At 57.6% G+C, this 22061-nt stretch overlaps 5 protein-coding genes across 5 annotated transcripts in view; 2 read left to right on the plus strand and 3 right to left on the minus strand.

Moving 5' to 3' along the window:
* VOLCADRAFT_93029 (uncharacterized protein) lies at positions 1–2083 on the minus strand (the record flags this gene model as incomplete). The annotated part of the gene is made up of 4 exons (XM_002952385.1): positions 1–75; positions 398–648; positions 1416–1920; positions 2003–2083. 4 exons carry the CDS (start codon positions 2081–2083, stop codon positions 1–3), a joined length of 912 nt encoding a protein of 303 aa, XP_002952431.1.
* Positions 2084–3291: 1208 nt separating this feature from the next.
* Positions 3292–5049, plus strand: VOLCADRAFT_93030 (uncharacterized protein; the record flags this gene model as incomplete). Its single annotated transcript, XM_002952312.1, has 3 exons — positions 3292–3314; positions 4374–4506; positions 4723–5049. 3 exons carry the CDS (start codon positions 3292–3294, stop codon positions 5047–5049), a joined length of 483 nt encoding a protein of 160 aa, XP_002952358.1.
* Positions 5050–6506: 1457 nt separating this feature from the next.
* VOLCADRAFT_93031 (uncharacterized protein) lies at positions 6507–12300 on the minus strand (the record flags this gene model as incomplete). Its single annotated transcript, XM_002952386.1, has 10 exons — positions 6507–6590; positions 8243–8428; positions 8760–9041; positions 9285–9369; positions 9770–9907; positions 10087–10266; positions 10443–10492; positions 10835–10973; positions 11380–11558; positions 12181–12300. The coding sequence occupies 10 exons, from the start codon at positions 12298–12300 to the stop codon at positions 6507–6509; spliced, it is 1443 nt and encodes a 480-aa protein (XP_002952432.1).
* Positions 12301–13619: 1319 nt separating this feature from the next.
* On the plus strand, positions 13620–17148 carry mot16 (uncharacterized protein; the record flags this gene model as incomplete). Its single annotated transcript, XM_002952313.1, has 7 exons — positions 13620–13693; positions 14049–14214; positions 14530–15156; positions 15442–15597; positions 15938–16036; positions 16398–16715; positions 17038–17148. The coding sequence occupies 7 exons, from the start codon at positions 13620–13622 to the stop codon at positions 17146–17148; spliced, it is 1551 nt and encodes a 516-aa protein (XP_002952359.1).
* A 3324-nt stretch (positions 17149–20472) lies between these two features.
* The window catches only part of VOLCADRAFT_93033 (uncharacterized protein), a gene marked incomplete at both ends in the record, with an annotated part of 3983 nt that continues 2394 nt past the window's right edge, over positions 20473–22061 (minus strand). The window contains 3 exons of the mRNA XM_002952387.1: positions 20473–20730; positions 21270–21530; positions 21921–22001. Coding sequence (XP_002952433.1) covers positions 20473–20730; positions 21270–21530; positions 21921–22001 — 600 coding nt within the window. The remainder of the gene's footprint in view (positions 20731–21269; positions 21531–21920; positions 22002–22061) is intronic.

Genomic DNA, 22061 nt, shown 5'->3' on the forward strand with positions numbered 1-22061 from the left:
TTACACCTTGGCCTGGGTCTTCATTTGCACGGCGACGAACCGTAGATGCAGCGTCTTGTATTGCTCCATAAGCACCTGCAGGACACGGAAAGGAACAACACCGTGGCCGATCAAAATTAAAACTCACCAACTCAGCCCACGCCCATACCGGAGGACGGCCACGCAGTAGGTCAACTGAAGCCACCGCCAGTAAACACCAACACACACAGGTAGCGGAAGATGTGAGAGGAGAGAACTCGACATCACAATTGCGTCACCAAGCCCACCTCACCTCATGTTTCTTGCGTGCGACGTTCCTTACATTGCACACACGCACACACACACTCTCTCTCACACACTGCCAAACGAACGTTAAGTTGCTCTAGGGTTGCAGGGTGTTCGCAGGTCAGCGACCCACCCGGTACTGCTCCTCCAGCAGTTTGTTAGTCAGTCGCAGGGCCTCAATCTCCCGCTGCTGGCTCTGAGTGGTGGACTCCAGCAGCGCCAGAGCCGCCTTCTGGCGGTCGCGAAACCGCCGCTGTGCCTCACGGTTTAGGTCGCGCTTCTTCAACTGCCGCATCTGAGCGCGCGCCACGGGGTCCTTGGCGGCGGCAGCGCCCCGACGTGCACCTCGGTTAGGCGCCGAGCGCGGGGCGGCGCCCCCGGAATCTAAGATGATCATCAACGGGAGCGTGGGCAGGTAGCTTGTTGTTAATGAGGGGCATCGTTAACATGCCGCAAAACGTCAGAAGCTTAGTGCTTAGGTGGCTTGGAGCTGGTGCGTGTGTGCGTGTGTGTGTATTGCTGCGTGCATGGTATGGCACAGGGACCTCGCCTCAGTTGTACAAAAGGTGATTGATCTCCAATGCCACCGCAGCGAGTCCCCGGTGCCACCCTCAGGCCAGGGAAGGTGAACCCCCTTGTACGGGCCCTTGTAGCGCGAAGGCCCCTGGTACACCCGAGAAATCCAGGGAGACCACGGATACCACCCCAGCGCGCTCTGCCTGTCCCTCTCCCCCCTTCTGTGTGTGTGTATCTCTCCCTCTCTCCCTTCCCTCTAGTGGCGTCGTCTGGAGAACCCCACAGGATAGGCGCCCGCTAGATAGCGGATGTAGATTTGATCAAAGAGACGCGGCTTTCAGGTGGAGCAATATACCACTGGGAACAGCCCCAAAGGGCTCACAAGGCCACTGCCTGCCTCTAAACATGACATGTCTGAACTGCCGTTTTATTGGCCTTTCACCCCACGTCGTATTCTTTTCTCAGCGCCCCGTTCTCGGCATAACCATGGCATAATCCAGCCGTGACCCCTCACGGCTGTAACCGCCTGTGCAATGCGGATGGGAGCTTGGGCTGTGCACCTTCACCTCCGCACGCCCGCATGCAGAACCACAATCCAGGTGGACCTCGACATGACTTCGGGCCGCGACCCGCACCTGACGACATATCTGAACCGTCGGAGTTCGATCCATCGTCCATGTTTTGCTTCTGAAGCTGCCTCGCTTCCGCCCGCCGCATCTCCGTCCGATCCACCCCTGCAACTGCAGCCGCCGCGGCGGATGCAGCCGCGGCCGCTGCTGCTGCTGCTGCTGCCTGCCCTCTAGCAGGGTCGGCTTTCAGCTCCACTTTCGCGTCCTGCCCTACCGCTGGCCCTGACCGCTTGTTTCTACCAGCGGGAGTCGGTTGATCTAGGTCACGCTTGGCGTGGGCTGCCGCAATAGGTTGCAGCGCTTCAAGTTCGTGGTATTGTTGTTGCTGCTGCTGCAACTGCTGCAGCTGCTGTTGACGCGCGGAAGTCCGTGCGCTTCTGGGCGGCCCGCTGCCACCAGAGCCACTTGGATCAGAGCTGTTGCCATTGTCAAAAGATGCGGCAGCAGCAGCCATGGCTCGGTTGCTAGGTCCGGGGCCTCCTCCTTCGAGGCCCACGTCAAGGCTGAGAAGCTGCACAGGAAAAGCAGGAAAAAATAAATTATCATCTTCAATTTAATTACATGCCGGCTTAGCGTACGTTGGATCCGCGCACCTTGGGCAACTCCAAAGACGGGAGCGCCAACGCTTGCGGCAGTGGGAGTGGGGCACCAGTCCCCGACCCTAAGGAGCCCATGAGAAAGGATGGAAATCCACCTGTTTGAAGAGCCAGCGCAAGGTCCTGTGCGTTCGACAGCGAGCAGTCCCAAGGCGCGGTAAATGACTGAAGGCTTACACGTGAGTTGAGACCATTGGTTAGTAATAAGCCTACACTCTATGCCCAGACCCCTGAAATTAACAGCACATCTGGCTGCAAGTCTATGAAGACTGTCAGAGCGCCGGCAGCAGCAGTGAACCCGTTGGACCGAAGGCCGCAACTCCAGCGACTGAAACAATGAGCTTACAAGGTTCGTCGCGCCGAGGCCAGGGCCCGGTCCAGCACCTAGAAGTCCTGTTGGAAATGTAAACGGTGTAACATCTGCGCCGGCCGCTAGAAGTTTAAGTACGTCCTCCATTGCCGGAAGGGAAGCCGCTGAAATAAGAGGAAGTCAAGTCCTTGAGTCGTCCACAAGAAGCAGGAACGCACTGTAATCAGCAAGTTAGTGCTTGATACGGAAGTACATAAGATTCGTCTAGTGCAGCATTGAGTTGATGACTGAGTCCTTGAGTCAGACCATGTTGGGGGCTTATGAAGGTCACCCTGTCCAGTAAACTAGCAGCATACAACTACAAAGCTATACTGTTTATACATTTGCATCCTTTAACAATTCCATTTATCCGGAGGGGATTAAGTAATGGACGCTGACACGCATACCTATTAGGTGCGTCCTCAATTTGCGAAAAGGCATGTTCATTAACGTGGCTCATGCTATAGAAGGTCATTCTTCATCGTGAAAATAAGAAAGACGGTGCGTTTCGTATCTTTGTCACTATCTGCGTTGTTGACGCGGCCTCAACCCTTTAGGCAGTGAGATGTTTTCGCTAAGTGATGATTACTGTCCAGAGCCGGTTGATTATGCAGAGCTATCTATTGTAAATGCTCTAGTTTCTGAAACCCAAGGTCACCCTATATACTCCTTTATGCATGCCAATTGCTATCAACCAAGTCTTACGCAAGAATAATACTTCCTTAGAGTGTTGATATATCGAGCTTTGGTCCAAACGAGGGCTTGAACCGAAAATCCAGCCTAACTGCCAAGCTGCTGCGGGCCATAACAGGAAGCAAGCTACAAAAAACAAACGGCATATCCCTATGATGGTGCTAGAAACTACCGTAATCCTGGTCAGTGCAAAAACGTTCTCCTTATGTTACTTGGCCTCTTGACAAACGAATCGTAACGACAAATGTGCATCCTTTATGCAACTGGGTACGTCCAACCCGCAGAATTCAGTAAATGCTTCGAGAGGTCCTTCTCACATTCCAGGGGCCAGGGCGACTTAGTTCACACCAGTTGCCAATTCAGTCCAGTGCTCTTCAGGGATGTTGCTGTCGTAGTGTCAGATATTTGCGTTTTCCCCACACCAATGTGAATACATGAATCTCTCCCGGCGGCCGCATGCGAATACGACATAATCCGTAGGCAGGTCAAATTAGCTTGAGCTATGGATGCATCCCCAAGGATGGATGGCCTAGCAAATTGGGGAGACAGCGTCCGTCTGGTCTCGCCTGTTCGTGGGGAGGTCCAATTGCTCCCCAATGAAAGTTGCTTTCATAAAAACACTACTTGATAAACGCTTGCTCCTTAAAGGCGCTTGCACTGTGCACATCAAGTTCAAGCCCCAATGGTTCAAATCTACATGCCGTACCATTGTCGCTGCGCGGCTAGGCTTGCAACAACCCCTTGAACAACAACAGCAGCACAACAATATACAATGTTACCCTTGGTGTTATGTTACCCTGGTGTTCTAAAGCCCGTCTAGCGATGCCAAAAATCAGGACTTTCGCGGAAAAGGTCGACCGGTACTGAAAGGATTTTAAGATTGCCGGAAAGCCTGGCCCCGTACCACATAGCGGAAGAGTATTTGGCGCTCACTGCAGGACCAGATGGCCGTTTCCAGCCCGCTCCAAAAAACCAGAACCTGGAAGCCTTTGCGGATGTTGATGAGTGGCTTCCAGCGGGCTCAGGTCCCGAGGACGTGGACGACAGTGACAGTGGAGCAAGGCCGTGAAGCTCCTGAAGCACGTCAGGAGCTGCCGTACAGAGAGGATTTAGCCTCTGCATAATTTGTTTTCAGCGGGCAATACTCGCAGGGCGCTGCTTGCAGTGCAGCGCACGGCTATCACTGAGGCAGTCTGAACAGCAGGCAGGGAATGCCCCCGATGCAGCTCAGCTGGGCAGCATGGGGGCCAAAGTTGCCCGATCACCATACTCCTCTGGGAGCAGCCTGCAAACCAAGTGTTGCCCGCATTGTCGCACCCACTTCAGTGCCACTCTGGTGGAAGTGGACTGCCTTCCAGACACCCAAGTGGCCCTGGACATTTCCCTGAGGCGCAACCTGATCTGGTGGCATCAAACCCTCCTGCAGCGGTTCGACGTGCTGGCCTTCCGCACACGGCATGTGAGCTTGTGCTGCAATGGTGGCAGTATGGGAAAAGAACCATGTGTGTCCGCCGTAAGGATCTGTCACTTAAACGTTGCGCAAGCGGGTGCCGCCAAGCGTTACGGTTTACCACTACCTCCGGGGGCTCATTGATAGTTCCTAGGGTCTTTACATGGGTCTATAAATGGATGCCCCTGCTGCGGTGGTGGTCTGCCACCGCTGCCGGCCCAGCAGCACCAGCAACCACCACCGCTGCCGGCCCAGCAGCACCAGCAACCACCACCGCTGCCGGCCCAGCAGCACCAGCAACCACCACCGCTGCCGGCCCAGCAGCACCAGCAACCACCACCGCTGCCGGCCCAGCAGCACCAGCAACCACCACCGCTGCCGGCCCAGCAGCACCAGCAACCACCACCGCTGCCGGCCCAGCAGCACCAGCAACCACCACCGCTGCCGGCCCAGCAGCGCCAGCAACCACCACCGCTGCCGGCCCAGCAGCGCCAGCAACCACCACCGCTGCCGGCCCAGCAGCGCCAGCAACCACCGCCTCCACAGCAGTAGCAGGAGGGTGCAGACGAGGACGGGCAGTCGCCACTAGCTGGAGATCCCGGCCTGCGGTTTGCCCCTCACTGGTGGTGTAGAGGAAGCTGGGCCAGGGCCACAATTTATGCATTCAGTGCACTTTGACGCAACTTTAAGCTGAACCTTCTCACATATCCAGTGTACACGAAAGGTTACTCCCAGCTACCCCGGCGCAGGTTCCTCACTGGCAACGGGCAGCTCTGGGTGACCGAGCAGCATCACAGGATCGTGGCCCGAACTCCCGCTCTAACATCAATTCAGATAAAGGTCTTGCTGCAGATTCCCAAAAGGTTAGTACAAATTTGGGAAAGCCTTGTTGAAGAGCTGTTGTTATCTTACTTTCAGCACTTGGGGTCGTGCTGTGCCGCCTCGTGGCGTGCTTCTACGCCTCATGCATACTGCACCTCGACAGTGCAATCGCTTTTATGTTCGGGTACGGCGGTGTAATTCTGGTGGTAGCACCTGCCGCGGGGGCCGCTCGTACACAAAGAGGCTGCTGGAGTGGGGTCCGGACATGCAAGAACGTGGAAGGGGCATGGTGGAGGGGGCACACACAGGTAGGGGCTGTTTTTTCTGTTGGGGCACTTTTGCATGCGACTGTGTCACCATGAATCGGCGCCTCTAAAGGGGTCCTCCTGTAAATAGCATGGTTTTCGCCCTCCACAGGTGTTCGTGCCAGAAGGTGTTCGGGCATCTCCATGTAGAAGGAGTGGGGCGAGGAACTGGCGAGCCAGCTGAGGTCTCGAAAAGTGTCGTGGGACCGCATGGAGCTGTCAACCAGTACATGGCCCCAGGCAACCGCGACACCTGGAGCGTGTATGGCGGTTGTGCTGCCACCAGGTCTTGCTAGGCCTGCCTTTCCATATGTGGTGGATGAAGGTAAGGGCACAGTGTGCCCTGGAGGCAGCCCAAAAACGGATAGCCAGATTGGAGAGCAGCCTGCTGGCTGCAGCAACCAGCAAGTCACTATATGAGATGTGTTAAAGTGTTGGATAAGTGATACGTCTGTCAGCAACCCAAAACCTCTTGGTTCATAATGCAGCTTGTACTTTACTGTACAAGAGGCCGGCAGGGGCAGTTAATGCTGCCAGCAACAGCGGACGGGGCCATCTACTTATCAAAGTACCTGGCCGGGTGGTCGCGCTAGGTACCGGCTCGCTCTGGAAAAGTTGCAGAGATTGGATACATTTGACATGGCAGCATATATGGCCCCCCTTGGCTTGCCTTTCAATGGAGCTGACACAGCTTTGATCAGGCTCGCTGAGAGGCGACAGGTAACTGGAGTTCATCACTTGGCGGCATCACGGCTGTACATCTACCAAGGATGAGCACGGTGTGCGGAGGAGGAGCTGCGGTTGATTCAGGTGGAAACTGAGCAGGCAGTGCCTTAATACACCCGTCGGGTGCAGCTACTGTCCAGTGCTGCCATTGAGGTCTCAACTCAGGGGCTTGCAGGGAGGCAGCTGTTGCTGCAGTTGCACCTGGACCAGAATGCATACACGCTGACCGCTTTCCAGGTCCTGCAGGCAGGCGGAGTACCAAAGAAAGCTTCCATGCTGCCGGAGAAAAATTTGTGAAGACCGTCAGAGTTGTCATGCGCTGTGTCCACCAAGTGGAATCAGGGCTGCCACGTGCGTTGAGAGCTGGGGTTTTGGCGGGTGCGGGGAGGGCCTGACCCAAGGTGAAGTCTGAATTTTTTAGCATGGTGTCCTACATATAAACCCTTAGACGGAAATGTCGCAGCGGCTATGGTACGGCATGCAGGTTTGGACAATTGGGGCTTGAACTTGAACAGTGCAGGCGTCTGTAAGGGTCGAAATTTTTAAAGCAGCGTTTTTAGGCTCAGTTGTGTGGTCGGTCCCAGAGCACCTTTCATTGGGGAGCAATTGGACCTCCCCACGAACAGGCGAGACCAGGCGGACGTTGTCTCCCCAACTGGCTAAGCCATCCATCCTTGGGGACGCATCCATAGCTCGACAAGTTTGTCGTAACTTGCCATAACTCGCCGACGTTAAGTGTTCTTCCAGTGCCGTTTATCAGGTTTTCAAGGCGTAGACACACCCTGTCACACCTGCTCTTGCGAAGACCTGCTCTTTTCTAGGCCATGTAATGCAATGTTTGGTCAAGCTCGACTTGTTACGTATATTACCGTATGCGTAGTCACCGGTGCCCCGATGTCTGTACCTGAAACACGCAACCCGAGCCTTGCATATTTGGATGGGCGCATTGGACGAGCCACTCATGCTGCTACTTAGTCCTTGCACAAAGGTTACCAGCCCACCAGCCCAGCATAATCGCCGGTCAGCATGCTTGAGCGTTGAGCACAAGTTCGTGAAAAAACCGCCAGCAAATAATAATTAAGGCTGTAGTGTCCGCGGCATCCGATCCCTCAATGCTCGCAAAAGAACGAGTGCAAGTTGATATATATACCATCCTATACATCCTCACCGTCTGCATCCTCATCATCATCATCGCCCCAACTACTGTCTGCTGCAGCACTGTCCCCAGACTAACCCTCCAAACGGAAATCTTATCGCAATTGGCCGAGGTTTAACACCAGCAGCATCTCCAGCAAGCGCGGTCTGGAACTACCAAAACCCCCTAGGAAACGCATTCGCAACTACAAGCACCAAACATGCACTTGCATAGTTCCAAAGGCAGTACATGCCTGGACCTCCGACTTGCCCTTCCCATCTCACCACCTAGCGACAGCATCCCCACATATAACCCCCCAAGTGCAAACCTTGAGCCGCAGGGAAGCCCTTGCAAAGGTGGTGTATGCGTGCAAATGCACGGCAAGCACGCCAGCCCTATTGCCGGAAAAGCTACAATGCAATTTCTCGCATCTCCGATGGAACCTTTTGCCAGTGGCGATAGCTGTGTTTAAATCATTTTCTTACCTATCGTGATATTTTGGCAATACAAAACACTTTAGCCAAATCACAGAATCTTCTATCCCCGATTCCTACCTAACTAAATTCAATCCCTGTGCTCCCCTCACACCGGCCCCACGGCCCACGTCGCCGCCACCGCCAGCTCCCGCCCGCCGCGCTGCCCCCTGCTCTCCCACCCCATCTGCTGCCGCCACACCACCACCACCACCGGCGCCATTCGCTCGTGAAGAAGCCACTGCTGCCCCCGCCATCGTCGCCGCTTGCCCCCTTTCCCTTACCCCTGCCCCACCGGCAATACCGGCACCCACACCTGCCCCAACACTGGTTGGTGCAGCGGAGGCGCCATCGGGCGGTCTTGCAGCGGTGACCGCCTCCATATGCGGCTTCATGCCCTTGCGGCGGGCCGAGTTGACGCGGACCTCGTCGCCCCGCCCCGACAGCCCCACAACCACAACCCATTGCTCCTGGAAAGAGGAGTAAGCGGCGGCGAGACCGAGCAATAAATGGGTTTCGGATCGCCAGGACGCAGCAAGGCCGCATGTTGTGGGGATACGCCCGTTAATGTTAAGGTTTAATGGTGCCCGGGGGTTTTAGGGCGGAGGGAAGGGGGCAGAGGGGTGCGCGAGCGGCATGCAGGCTTACGGATGGTGGTGAGCCTCAGGGGAAGGTACTCCAGATCAACATCACACACTTCTACGCCACCTCATAAGCCCTCCCATCCCATCCCCTTCCCGTCCCTATCCCCATCTTTTCGTTTTCTTACCCCTCTAGCTTCTGCCCCTTCCACCGACCCACCTCAAACCCTCCCAAGCACGTCGGCGGGATGTCCAACTGCAGCTGGGCTCTGGTCCGGGTGTTAGTCAGGGACAACGTTACGACGGGACCGGAGTGCGCGGCAACCGCACCAGGACCAGCATCAGCGGCGGCCCTGCCGTTCGCGCAGCTGCCATCGCCGGAGGTGCTCTGGCCGCTGCGCCCGCTGGCGGTTGGTCCGGTGCTTGCTACTGCGCCGGTCCGGCCAGGGTGTTTGGCGGCGTCTAGGGACAGAACGAGGAAGTCGCCCTCGGCCCAGAAATGCTGAGGAAGGGTCGAAGCGGGGGGGGGGGGAAGATTGGGGTTGAAAGGGATGTAAGGGACACGTGATGGGGCATGCACGCAAGGAGAGGGACCAGGCACCAACGCCGCCAGAGTGCTACGGAGGAGCGCTATGGAAGGGAACACGGTAGTTTTAGTTAGCCCACGTACAACTGGCGTCGGCGAACAATTTTGGGTGTAGCCGTGCACACACTTGCATTTACACAGACCTGCCAATCCACTCACCGTGCTCTGCAGCCGCCTGTTCTTCCCCGCCCGCACCTCACACCCCTCCTTGCGCCGGGTATACCAGCCGTGACAGGAGCTCTGCCTGAGGAGGGTTTGACGGGTGGGTGCGCAACCGGGTGGTAGACCCAGCGTCATCGTCAAGACGTAATCCACCATCGACACGCATACATCGCTACACTGCCCCGAGCAAAGAGACTTTGTATGTACTCAGTGAGCTCAGTGGAAGCTCGAGCCCCTGGATTGCATTGCTACAGCGGTCAGTTGTCCACAACGGCCTAACATGCTCCAGTGCGCTACGGTAAGCCTTTCCCCGCGTCTCCACCTTGCCACCTCCACCTCCACCTTGCCTCCCGTATTTCCATCACATCCGCGGCTCTGTTCTACAACCGCACGCTGCCGCCGCATCCCACACCCCACCCCCCGCAACCCTTTCTTCTAACACGCCCATGAAAAGAGTAACTGCCTGGGCCATGCAAACGCACCAGCTTGCATTGCTCTTCTTCCGGCTCTGGTCTACTGCCGCCAGCTGCCCCCGGGCCATCACCCCTATGAACATGGGGTAGTTGGGCAGCTCGGAGCCGCCGCTGTCACTGGAGCGGCGACTGGGGAGGGGCTCAGGCCTGGGGTTGCGAAAGAGAGTCGAGGCGAGGGGTCAAGAGGGGCAAGGGGTGTGGAGGAAGAGAGGGCAGGGCAGCGCAAGGGCACAATTGAAAAAAGCGATGATCTACCACCACCAGCAGCAACAAGGGCCGGCAGCAGGAACAAGAAGCATAACCACCAAGCAGCATCAGCCCCGCACCTTGTCACCGCCCCAAATCGGATGATCTCCAGGCTCAGGTCCACGTCTACATCAAAGTAGCAGTGTGACGTGGCGGCCATGGCATAAGCCCCCTGGCAGCCCGCGGAGGTGCGCCATGCAGAGGAGGAGGACAGCGTCAGGAAGGGGGAGCTCAGGGAGGGGCTGAAGGACTCGGTGAACCTGAGGGAGCGGGGGAAACATATATGGAACAGGGAAGCCGTAAGGTAACTGCCGGTCTCAAGAGGAGGCGAGCGGGGACCGGTTAGGCTGGCGGCAACGGGCGGCCACCTGGGTGGAAAGGGGCGCGGGCGCAGGGGAAGAGAACGCCAGCGCAGGCATGCACGTTACCCACGTACCTGCACGGCACATAGCGTTGCAGCTGAAGAAAGTCAATCAGGACCAGCAACTGCAAGTATGGGGGCGGCGGGGCAGGAGGAGCCGAGCGGGGCTAAGGAGGGAAGTGAGTAGGAGGGTAGGTGGAGATGAACGGACAAAGAGCCCCGACAAGCCACGAACGCGGGCAGCCCCCGCCAAGATCCATAGCCAGCTCCCACCCGCTATCAGATCCTCCTCGCCCCTCCCTTTTCCAAAGCACAATAATGATTCCCTCACGTAGCCCTCAGCCACCATCCCGCCAAGATGGTCACTTGGCCACCACGAACACAAGCGCACACACGCCTGGCATATCGCCCTGGCCCACGGGTCTGTTCGAGTGGTTTCCCTCCCCACGCTGCCGCCCAGTGCCCACCTGCTCTTCCCTGGCGGGCTCCACTGCCAGCTCCCACAGCGGCACCTCCGGGCCGCCCATGTCCTGAGAGCGGAGCCAGTTGAGCAACAGAGAGAAGATGGAGGGGTCGTAGTCCAGGAACACACGACCAGCGTCGTCACTGGATCCGCATCATCCAATGGCAGGGGAGATCCGGCATGCGCGGGGGACGTGGGGACAGGGTTAGAGAACAGCCGACCGAAACAATGACAGGATCTGGCGGCAAAATGTGGCTAAATGAGATTTGTAGGGCAACGGAAGGGGAGGAAAGTGATATCCGCGGTCACCTCCTTCCTGGGGTGTTGAATGGAGTTGCACGTCGTCAATATCTCTCTGCTGCTGGCTCCTTTGAACTCTGGACAGCTGCCGCCCTGCCACCGTGCCCGCACGGCCCCTTGGCCGGGCCCCAAACGCCTTTCCTTCCTGCCCCACAACGGTCCGCTCATCAAAGCCCCAGGCCCCGATACAATCACCCTTTCCTTCCTGCCTGAAGTTCCTTCCCATACCCTCCCCCCACCCCACCCTACCGCTGCAGGTGGTCATCCCATGACCCGCTGAACATGGTTCCCAGCAGCGAGTCGGGTACCAGTGTCAGGGTGCGGCGGCTGGTGGCCAGCTGGGTGCCGCCCACGTTGAGGGGGATGAGGTCGGACTGCATACGGGCGGACAAGGACGCCATGCGCTGCGAGGCGGCGGACAGGGCGGCCTACAACACGGGCAGATGGCGGGAAAAGGGCAGAGGGACAAAGGAAAATCAGTTGGAGGGTGTTGGAAAAAAGATTGCAACTTCCCCGCGGACTTTCCGCAGGCTTCTGAGGAGCTTATTTGTTCCAACTCCTGCAACCGGACTTGTGGTTGGTGGCAGGCTCCCCAGCTCTGCAGAAGAAAGGAAAGCCGTTTCCCTCCCTCCCTCCTTTGGCTAGGCACCGGCTAGCTGGCATTGCATCGCGGATCTTCCTCGCCATGCACGTAGAGGGTCCCCAATTTTCCATCCCCCAACCTCCAAAACCAATTCATCCGTCAGCCATCTAAGCAACGTCTACCCTGCCATAGAAGCTATTACATTGCCACTCTCCGGACATTGAGCCGCATCAAGGTCGCGCATCATCCCCCTAGTGAGGGAACTGCAGCCCCATGGAACGCATGTGCGTTGCATTCCCTTTAGCATTCCAGACTGGATCTTGATTGGCCTGGCCCACGGTAAAATTCAACGCACAAGTGGGCATGAAAGCCCGCGATACGCTGCGCGGGCATGAGGGCCGCACACAGCCCCAGTCACAGACCCTCGCACACCCCTAGACAGTCCACCTTCCAAGTGCCCAACGCACCTCCGCCTGCCTGATCTGTTCCTCCTGCTGGTTCAGCTGCCGCATGCGGGCCTCCATGGCCGCCGACAACAGTTGGAACTGTATGGAGAGATCATTGTCCACACCGCTGCCATCAGCCATTACAAGGCAGGCTGCTGCCGTAGGTGCGGCTGCCTCGGTTGTTACAGACGTGCCAGCGACAGCGCTGCCGGCTGTGACTTGAGGCCGAACAGATGAGGATGATGGTTCCGAGGAGCCGGTCTGTGTTGGGTTGGGTTACGTGGAGGCGGTGTGCATGAATCAAGGGCAACTAGGGCACAGACAAGACAAGGCTTGCCTAAGCTTGCTGATGTATTGCAAGGAGTATAGAGAGCTAATCTCAGAACGTGCTTAGCGCGGCATGATACGCTTGGACGGGGTACTTCGCAAGCCGTGACGCAATGACCCGCAGGGCCGGAACGCTCCAAGAAGCCCGAGTCTAAAGCCGGAATATACAGTTAACACCCAGGTGTAAATTGGAGACAACCGTGACATGATGATGTGAATGGATCCGTTGACTGTGCAGTTTATGACTTGCGCGAATAAAGACACGCACCATTTCCCCGATAAGCTTTTTGCGAACGTCCTCTCAGATGCTGCGAGTCCAGATTATGCTAAGACATGAAGTTGCAGTCAATGCTCCACTCGATCCTCGTGCAATACTGTATGCAGACTTGCAGAGTAGTGTAAATAAGCGAGCAGCAGCACAGACAGCTAGACCCTAATAGCAGGTAGCCAAATACACATAGCCAAATTTGCCATGCAGAAGTAGGGCTCTCTCCTTGTGTGGTGTGTGCATCGTGAATTGTGTGACACAGAGCGAAGGCCAAGGGCGATGTGTACGGCGACACCTGTCAAAAGCTTCTCAAGTGCAGAAGTGCTTGTCGATATGCAGAAACAATAAACCTTCGGCTGATGGCTTGATTTGTTGACGAAAGAGTTTGGAAAACGGGTCTCAATCTGAACAGGTTATATCCGTTCCCTCCGCCGAGGATGTCTTGCGGATTACCGAGAGAGGTTTTAAAATGGATTTTAAGCTTAGACCTATCTTATGCTGTCAAAAATCCAAAAAGGCAAGGCTAGACGATGGGCGCGGGTTGGGCAGCTCAGTAGGCGTCCATTTTCTCTTGCCGCAACACTAAAACTGACATCTTCTGGCCTGCAGAGACTTTGCAAATGGGTTTTTATACGCTGAGATCTTGTCCCGGTATTACCCAGCTGACGTGCAAATGCACTCCTTTGAGAACGTCGCCAGTATGGAGCGAAAAAAATCCAATTGGGCCCTGCTGGAGAAAGTAATTAAAGTAAGAGGTAAAACTATCCGGGGCTGCTTTGGCATATGGGGTATGAACGTTGTCTCCGTACCCCTTGTGCTGCAGCGCAAACGGATCCCAATAGAGCGGGGCCAAATCGAGGCAGTTATGGCTGCGGAAGGTGATGCCGCGGTAGAGGTGTTGCAGGCGATATTCAACTTCATCCACAGCCCCAGCTACGAGTAAGTGGCGAACGTACGCAAGGCTAGGGTGCGGGGTTGAAAAGGTCACCTTATAGCCCAAGCGTCAAGTCGGGCACCTGTGGGAGAGCACGGGAGGAAGGGGCGAACAGTTGATGTTATCTTGGCAGGCCCGTACGGCGTGATGTGTCCGTGTCAAAGCATACTCGAACCGTAACCCAGGGCATTGTTCACAAGACACCTTCCTGCAGCCGCGTTCCAAACTTTCCTAGGGCTCACCAGAGATCCATGCCTGCCCACTGCTTTACAATATCCTACGGTTGTCTTGCATCCAAGGGTCAGGACTGTAAACCCAACCTGGCCTAATCCACCCGTTTTGACCTTTCCCTTCGTAAAGGGCCTCCAAGGTGCAGGGCGGCCCGGCCCCAAGTCCGGAGCGCAGCGCGGGGCCGCCGGCTCGGGACCGCGGGTACGATGCCTCTACCAGCGGCCAGCCCGATTACGTGCCCCTCCCCGTGCAGTACGACCATCAGCAGCAGCAGCAGCAGCAGCAACATGGCCAGGTATGAGATACCATTGCTTGGGCAGGCGGACAGGCCTGCTTTGAGCACCCGTTGCAGCTATGGAGCCTTAAGAAAACCGATGCGGAATGCGCCAATAGCATTTAGCATCGCCCAGTGCTTTCGTCTAGCCTATCACCTATATCTTTCTTGAACTGTGCGTCGTATGTATGTACTGTGTAAATGTGTACAGAGCTGGGCTTGCTGTTTTGTGTCAGTGCGACCCCACCACACGCCGCGCCCTGGCCAAGGCGTGTCCTCTAATGCATATACATGATGATATGCACGCCTGCGCTGCCCATCGCGGCCCTACTGCAGCTGCCTGGTGCAATGTACTTTGGCGGCGGAGGCGCCAACAGGAGCCCGGCAGCTGTCGGTGGAGGCAGCGGACAGGCGGACTACACGCCCATGTCCATGCTCATGCAGCAAGGCGGTGGCAGCCCAGCCATGTACCAGCACGTCGCCATGGGACTGCAACAACAACAACAACAACAGCAAGGGAATGGCTATGGCAGCTACGCGCAAGCGCAGGCGCAGTATTCAGGCCAGGGGCCCGTGGTCGGTGGCGGCGGTTACGGGTACGGGTACAGTGGCGGGTACGGTTACCCAGCGCCACCAGCAGGCATGGAACCTGCGGGCGGATATGCGGCGCAGATGCAGCAGCCGCAACATCAGCCGTCGGGGCCAGCGCCGGGGCGGTCAATCTCGCCTGGGAGGGGAGGCCCAAGGCAGCAGCCGCCAGCGGCAGTGGCACCTGCGGCACCGGCAGGGATGGCTATGGCGGGGGCGATGCCCGTGGCGGCTGGCGGGGGCTATGCGGCTGCGTATGCGTTGGCTTATGCGGAGCAGGTGCGGCAACAGGCGGTGGCGGCGGGGTATAGCCCCGACCAGCAACAGCTGGTGTATCAGCAAGCACTCTACCAGTACCAGCAACAGCAACAGCAGGTGCGTGGGTGAATGGCAGCACACCTCAGCTTGCATATCTATGTGACGGGATGTGTTGTTTCGTGGCCGAGGCTGGAAGGCGCAGTGGGAGTGATGCCTGGGAAGCTGTTGTTGGGTTTGAGGAGGGGCGTAGCCTGCTTGCGGCCTAGTCCTCGCATAGCTGTGGGGAGGGTGTAAGTGAGGGCATGTCTGAATACACCAACGTTAAGCTGTGTCGTTCGTGAGATTGCTTCCCCCAGTTGTTATTGTTATGTTGTTGAACTTCTGACGTCTGTTGCGGCTCAGGCCATGGCAGCGGCGATGGGCGCTGCAGCAGCAGGAGCACCGGCTGGGGCACCCGCAGGCGCCAACGGCGGGGGCTCCCCGACCTCACCGGAACGGGAAGGCCTGCCGTACAGCCGGAAGCCGCGGCCTGTCGAGTTTAAGCCCTACGACATCAAGGTATGTGGGACACATGCGTTACTCTTCTTGGCAGTGCACCTGTGATCCACAGCCAATGATCTGTTTGACACACTCGCTCTTTGGTGGCCACGTGAGGACTGTGCTGCCGAATGGGGCTTACGAACCAGGGGTTCGTAACCCCCCGTGCCCCCCCTATGGTGACCCCCTGCCTTCGCTCGGCTCAGGTAACTGCTTTCTTGGGGGTGTCGCCTACTTAATGCGTAGCCACCCACATACCCAGAAACCTACCAACCCACCCACATACCTGGCGTTGCTGCCTGTCCCTTGCCGCCTGATCTCCGCGGGCCCTGCCGACCTATCCTGGGGCTATTATATGCAGGACTTTGAGGAGAAGGAGTACAACGTGAAGGCGGGTCGGGGCTACTGGCAATTGGGCAAGCTGGGGCCCGATTTGGAGACGGAGGAGCTGCAGGCCAAGGTGAGGCTAGGGAGGGAGGGAGAGAGGGAGGCGGGGACGCGGAATTTGGGAAGAGCAAGGCGGGGAATGGCAGGGAAGTTTTAATGATGTCGACATGTGGTAGATCCGGGAGAACTAAGACAGGGCTCCCGACAGGACCGGGACTTGAGCGAGCACGCTGGCGACGGTGGCCACGATGTAAAGCCCGGCTCGTAGTACGGTCCTCCACTTTCCTCGACAGCTCGAAAAGGCACTGATGCCGTTAATTCGTTATCCGAGCAGGATGTTGACTCTTTTGGGCCACTTGTTATACACCGCTCGCTTTGGTCTCGGGCTGGGTTGGCATTGTTAATGTTTTGCATGTCCTCTTCCTTTGCCCTAGCGAGAGGCCAAGGAACGTATCAAGAAAATGGCGGAACAGGTGCGTGAGGACAACGCCCGGAGAGCCAACAGCCGCGCAAGGCAACGATCCGGTCCAGACGGATCAGCGGCAGCTGCTGGACCGGGTGCGGGACCCAGCAGCGGGGCTGCCGCCGGGGGGGGCCTCGGTGCTGGTCCCATTAGTCCGGCGCCTCGGGAGCCAAAGGACAAGGACAAGGAGCTTAGTGCACGGGAGAGGGCGTTGCAGTTCGCCAAGAACATCCCAAAGCCAGAGCCCAAACCGAAGAAGCAGACGGCGGCGTCGCAGTCTGGGGAGGCGGTGAGTGGGGCAAAGGAGCCGCTGAGAGGTTTATCTCGGTGCTGCTCCTTTATTGTTCCCTCTTGCCTCTCGGACACACTAGACTTGGTGCACCTACCTTTCGATGCACGGGGAGCTTGGTGCACCTACCTTTCGATGCACATGCATGGCTCCCGGCATGTATGGTCCCCCAGGTTACACCAATGATGGGCTATGCAACCATGCTCGAGACGCACACATGCGCATGCATGCTAATCTGTGCCCAGTCGTGAATTCCTGAAACCGTGTGTCCGTCCGTGTACCCTGGTCCTCTGCATACGCCCATGGACGTGTATCTACGAAGGCTGAGGAGGGTCCCCCGGTGCTGAGCGAGCTGGAGCTGCTGGAGAAGCAGCACCAGGAGCGGCAGCAGCAGGTGGATAAGATCAGAGCAGAGCTGGCGAGGATTCTTTAAGCACCAAATCACCCGACGTCTAGGCAATCGACTGGTCGCCCGGCTGGCTGGCCGTTTGGGGCTGCTGTGCTTTTGCCCTGCGCAACGAGTTGCCCGCAAGGCCACGCAACGCTCCGCGGCAGCTTGGCTATAGGATTGCGCAGGATAGGATAGGATAATTTAGGACAGGCGTGGCGTAGTTGAGCTGTGGCTTCGGCGGCGACACAGCCCGAGGGGGGCCGGCGATCAGGTGCAACCACTCTCCGCTCGGCAGCATACGGTGATGGCATCGGCTCTGTCTACTGGGCCACGCTCGCCGGATTGCCAGCAGGAGCAGCGGTGACGGCATCGGCCCAATAGAGGTCCACCCTGGATACGGTAACAACTGCCGCATTCTTGATGGGCAGCTGTAGCGGCAATTAACTGTGTTGCGCTTAAGCTCTGCTTATGTGCTCGCGAGTTCTTCTCTTAGCTGTGTGATGTCGGGAGGGTACGCTGGGAGCGGTTTTATGGAGGCCATGTGGAGTACTTACCGAAATGGTTCGCCTATGTAAGCTGATCGTGTGTGGGGTGTTACTGTCGGAGGAATGAGACTGCCACAAACTGCTTACTTCACGGTTGGGCGATCCGACCGTTAGAATGTTTCCGACGTCGTGGGGATGAATGTGGAACTCTGGACGTGTCGTGGAAAGGATCGTGAATGCGGGTTGCGTGGATGTCTGCGAGTCGCGCGCAGCACAGACTTTTACAATTATAACGGGTTACAAGAGCATGTAGCTGCGATTATATGAAGTTAATTTTTGCGAAGGAACGATTTATCACCCGTCGCGCGTATAGGGAGCTGCGTGACGGAGCGAGCCATGAAACACATTGTTGCCGACCTCCGACGTCCAGATACATAACAGTTTCCAAGTGCCAGTTCCAAGCACCACACACACACACGTACACGCACACACACACACACGCACACGCGCACACGCACACGCGCACACACACAGTTACAGCGCCGCTTATTCCTACAGGCCCTTGACATCATTCTCCTAATCAACGTGTACTTGAAAAAATTCAAGCTACGTCTACAGTTTCATTGGAAAATCCCAACACGTCGCTGGACTACGGAGCTCGCTTCGGTAAAGTTATTCGTGTACCAACATTGGCACTTCCCTCATCGCGGCTCAGATCATTAAACACACACACACACACACACACACACACACACGCACACATGCTACCTGGCTTTCCCCACAAGCGCGTACCCGCATGCACACACATGCACCAGTTCCCGGAGCATACAGAACCCCTGCACCCGAAACCCTGGCCCAACCCAACCCAATGGACCCCAAGATGCAGGCTGCGGGCGAAGGGTATAATCCTGGGGGCAGCAGCAAATCCAAACCCGAAAAATCACGGAAACCCAGACCTGGACCGAGCCCAGTGACCCCCAGACCCCCACGGCCCACAAAACACATGAACACCCCCACACACCCCCAAGCACAGCGAAAGGCTCAAATATTGCCTTATCGTACTACAGCCGCGCACAATGCGCACGCCCACATCTTCCACATAATGCAATGTCCTTTGCACTGGGGAGGAGTAGCAACCGGGGAGCTTGGCCCCTCCCCCACGAAGGTGGCAAGACCTCCGGTCCTTACCAAGCGGGGCAGCTTGTGTGCGCTGCACAGGCTCCCACCTCTCACGCCGTCCTTCCGGATTTGGAATCGGTTGATCGGATCTCACAAATTGACACGTGGCACACACACGACGTCCGTGCTGCCTTGCCGCCCAAGGTCGTGGTGTGGCGCGGGCCAGTGCGTAGCGGTCGTCCCTGAACGGAACACAACTGAGCCCCTGTCCCCCTGCCCCACCACTGGCAGCGGTTCCATCGGCAGCACTCCTACAGCAGCGCGCGTAGCGTACAACACCCAGCCACCCAGCGCTCAATGGCTCAACGGCAACGGCAAGACAAAGCAGTTGCAGCGAACCAACTGCAAGCAGCACTAGATGCATCAACAGCAGCGAAAACGGGTTACAGGTCCGTTTCCGTAACAAGACCTTTTCCCGAATGACTCATACACAACCCGAGCGAGCGAGCGAGCACGAGAGGAGCGAGAGTGTTGGAAGGTCCTCCTGGTCCCGGTCCCAGTCCTCTCACCTCGCCTGGGTCCTCATGTGGGGCCGAGAGAGGGAGGTCAGGGGGTAAAACACACCGAGGTTCGGGCGAGAGACAGACATACATCTCTACGCAAATTTTGGCGCGAAGGGACGCCGCACACTGCGGCTGTGCAAAGCACTGCTCTTATTTATACGAATGCAGGAATCGTTGTGTAGCGGGTGGGTCGACTGTGCCGGTGTGCGGTGTGCGGCCCAGCGTGTAACGCACACAATGCGGTGCGCCAACGGAGGGCCTAGTAACGAGGTTGCTGCGAACAACGGTTTTTGCGACCACCGGCACGCAAACCGTTTCGTGTCTGGCCAAAGCATTCTTTTTCTCCAGTCGTTAACTTGCCAAAACAGGCATATATGGTGATTGGAAGGGTCCATGCCTAAACAGGACAGCAGCTTCAGCCCGTAGGCCTCCGGCCGCCCCTGTACATTGCTGTGCCGGTCCCCCTCCCCCTCCTCCTCCTCCTCCGCCCCCTCCCCCTCCTCCTCCTCCTCCCTCCTCCTCCTCCTCCCTCGTCCCCCTTCTCCCCAAAGCACCACCCAGTCAGATGTCAGGAGCCAAGTCTCTGCTCACGGACAGACACACAGACGTACGAGTACTGCCGCCGTTCTCACAACACTCCCGCAGCGCGTGCCATGCCGGTCTTCCTTGTCGCGACACGCGAATTCATCAGACCACCCACATCAGCACGGCCTTCGGCCCCCTCCCTCTCGCCTGCAAGCCATTTGCACCACCATCTACACACCAGCACTGCCACAGCGATTACTCAACCTCTCACATAGTAACCCACATCTGTGACAAGCAGCTGATGCATCTCGCTGATAAATTTGCGAACCCCAACGCAGTGTCTCTGTTTTTTGCCTGTGTCTACGAACTCTTCATCGACAACAAGTGGGTAAGTCAGCCGGAACCCAACAGGACCAAATTCGACAAAGTCGAAGGTGTGCAGCTGCCCACCAAAACCAGCACATGCATGTGTGGTGATAGGGGACCCCGAATTCGCACCAATACAAAAGGGAGGCCCCCTAGTGCTCAACATGGCCTCAACGTCCAACCTCGCAACCGCCCTCCTCCCGCTACTGTCACGTCAGGGGGGAGGAGACGGGGAGGGAGCGGCGAGAAGAAACGGGTCTGCGGCCCCGGGTCAGGCCTGAATCAGGAAAGCAACATCAATATCTTCATCATCCTCGCCAGACCGCGGGCTCCATTTGGGCTGCCGGGGCAGCCGCCGCCGTCGCAACGTCCTCCGCGCCGCCGCCGCCGCCGCCGCCGCTGACGGCACCGACGCCCGTAGCCGCGGATTCAGAGGCGGCGTCGCGCCCATCGCCACCCGCATTCACAACGTCGTCCACCGATTCTTCTTGTTGCTGCTGCTGCACCAACGCCAGTGCCCCTCCCGCCCCCACCGTCATCATAGATGCCCTCACCGCGTCATTGAACTGATGGGGGGGCAGGGTGCGGGTGGGGGTGGGGTGGGGGTCAGAATGGGGTTTGGGTGGGTGGGGGTGGGAATCATACCCCACGTCAAGAAGGGAGAACAATTGCCGGCGTCGAAGGGGTTTGAGGGGGGTTTGAGGGGAAAGACGAAGCACGGAGAGGGTTTAGGGGCGGGAGGGTATTACCTGCAGGCGGGTGGAGCTGCATGTGCACAATGCCAATAATCAATCTGGGGAAGGACGAGGGGGGAAAGCCGCTTGGAGGCTTAAACTTCAGGAAACAGGAGCGCGAAACTGATGGGATGTATTTCTAGTTAGGTTGTTAGTTAATATTATATTACAATGTGGGCAGCGAAAGACCATGCCAGAAGCCGAAATACAGCGCAGGTATGTATGCTTATTTTTTTCACGTAGGCGACAAGAGCCCTAAGTAAACTGTAAGGGGTAGCGGGACGCCTAAGTACCGCACCAGCTGCAACACGCTTCGCAATCGCTCTTTCCTGGCCGCGCCCCCTCCCGCCGCCCTCCCCGCCCACACCCACCTGCACCACCACCACCGTGACATTGTCATGAGCGCACCGCTGCGGCTGCATCGCCTCCGCCACCAGGCCCTCCGCCACCGCCCCCAGCGTGTGCCGCAGGTTGAGTCTCCGCTGCACGTACGCCACCACCTGCTGCTCGGGCAGTGCGTTCCACAGTCCGTCACACGCCAGCACCATGAATGTGTCGTGGCGCGTGAGGGTTACGGAGCGGATGTCCGGGTCGGGGGAGACCTGCTGCTCGCTTGCCGAGAGGGACTTGTCCTTGGGGGGGAGAGGGGGGAGTGGAGGGAGGGAAAGGAGGGGGGGTTGGGTGGGTCGAGGAGGGAGGAAGAGGAGGGTAATCACTTGGCGACTTGGCAGGGGGAGATGGGAAAAACTGATTGCTGCTCTTAGTCCACAAGGGAGGGAGGGAGGGAGGGAGGGTGTGGGGGGGAAGAGACATTCACACCTGGCGAAAGTGAAAAGTGGGTGCGGACTGGGGAGCTTGCAAACAGGAAGTGGAGTGGTTGGGAAACACGGCCGAGGAGGATTGGGGGGCCCCAGAGCGAATGATGATGACGAGGAGGAGGCGGCACCCCGCATATCAGACCTGTTCAAGAGAGAGGTCCGAATAACTCTTCCCTCCACATGAACATATACAAACAAACCCACCTGTTTAAATGACGCATCCCCCAACGCTCGACTGATGTTCAGGTTGGCATTCACCCGGCCCCACACCACGAACCCGCCAGCCTGGGAGCAGGAAGGAGGTCGGGGAGGGGCAGAAGGGAAAGAGGGACGCAACGACAGGTC

This window comes from Volvox carteri (assembly GCF_000143455.1).
Source record: "Volvox carteri f. nagariensis unplaced genomic scaffold VOLCAscaffold_29, whole genome shotgun sequence".
Lineage (NCBI taxonomy): Eukaryota > Viridiplantae > Chlorophyta > Chlorophyceae > Chlamydomonadales > Volvocaceae > Volvox > Volvox carteri.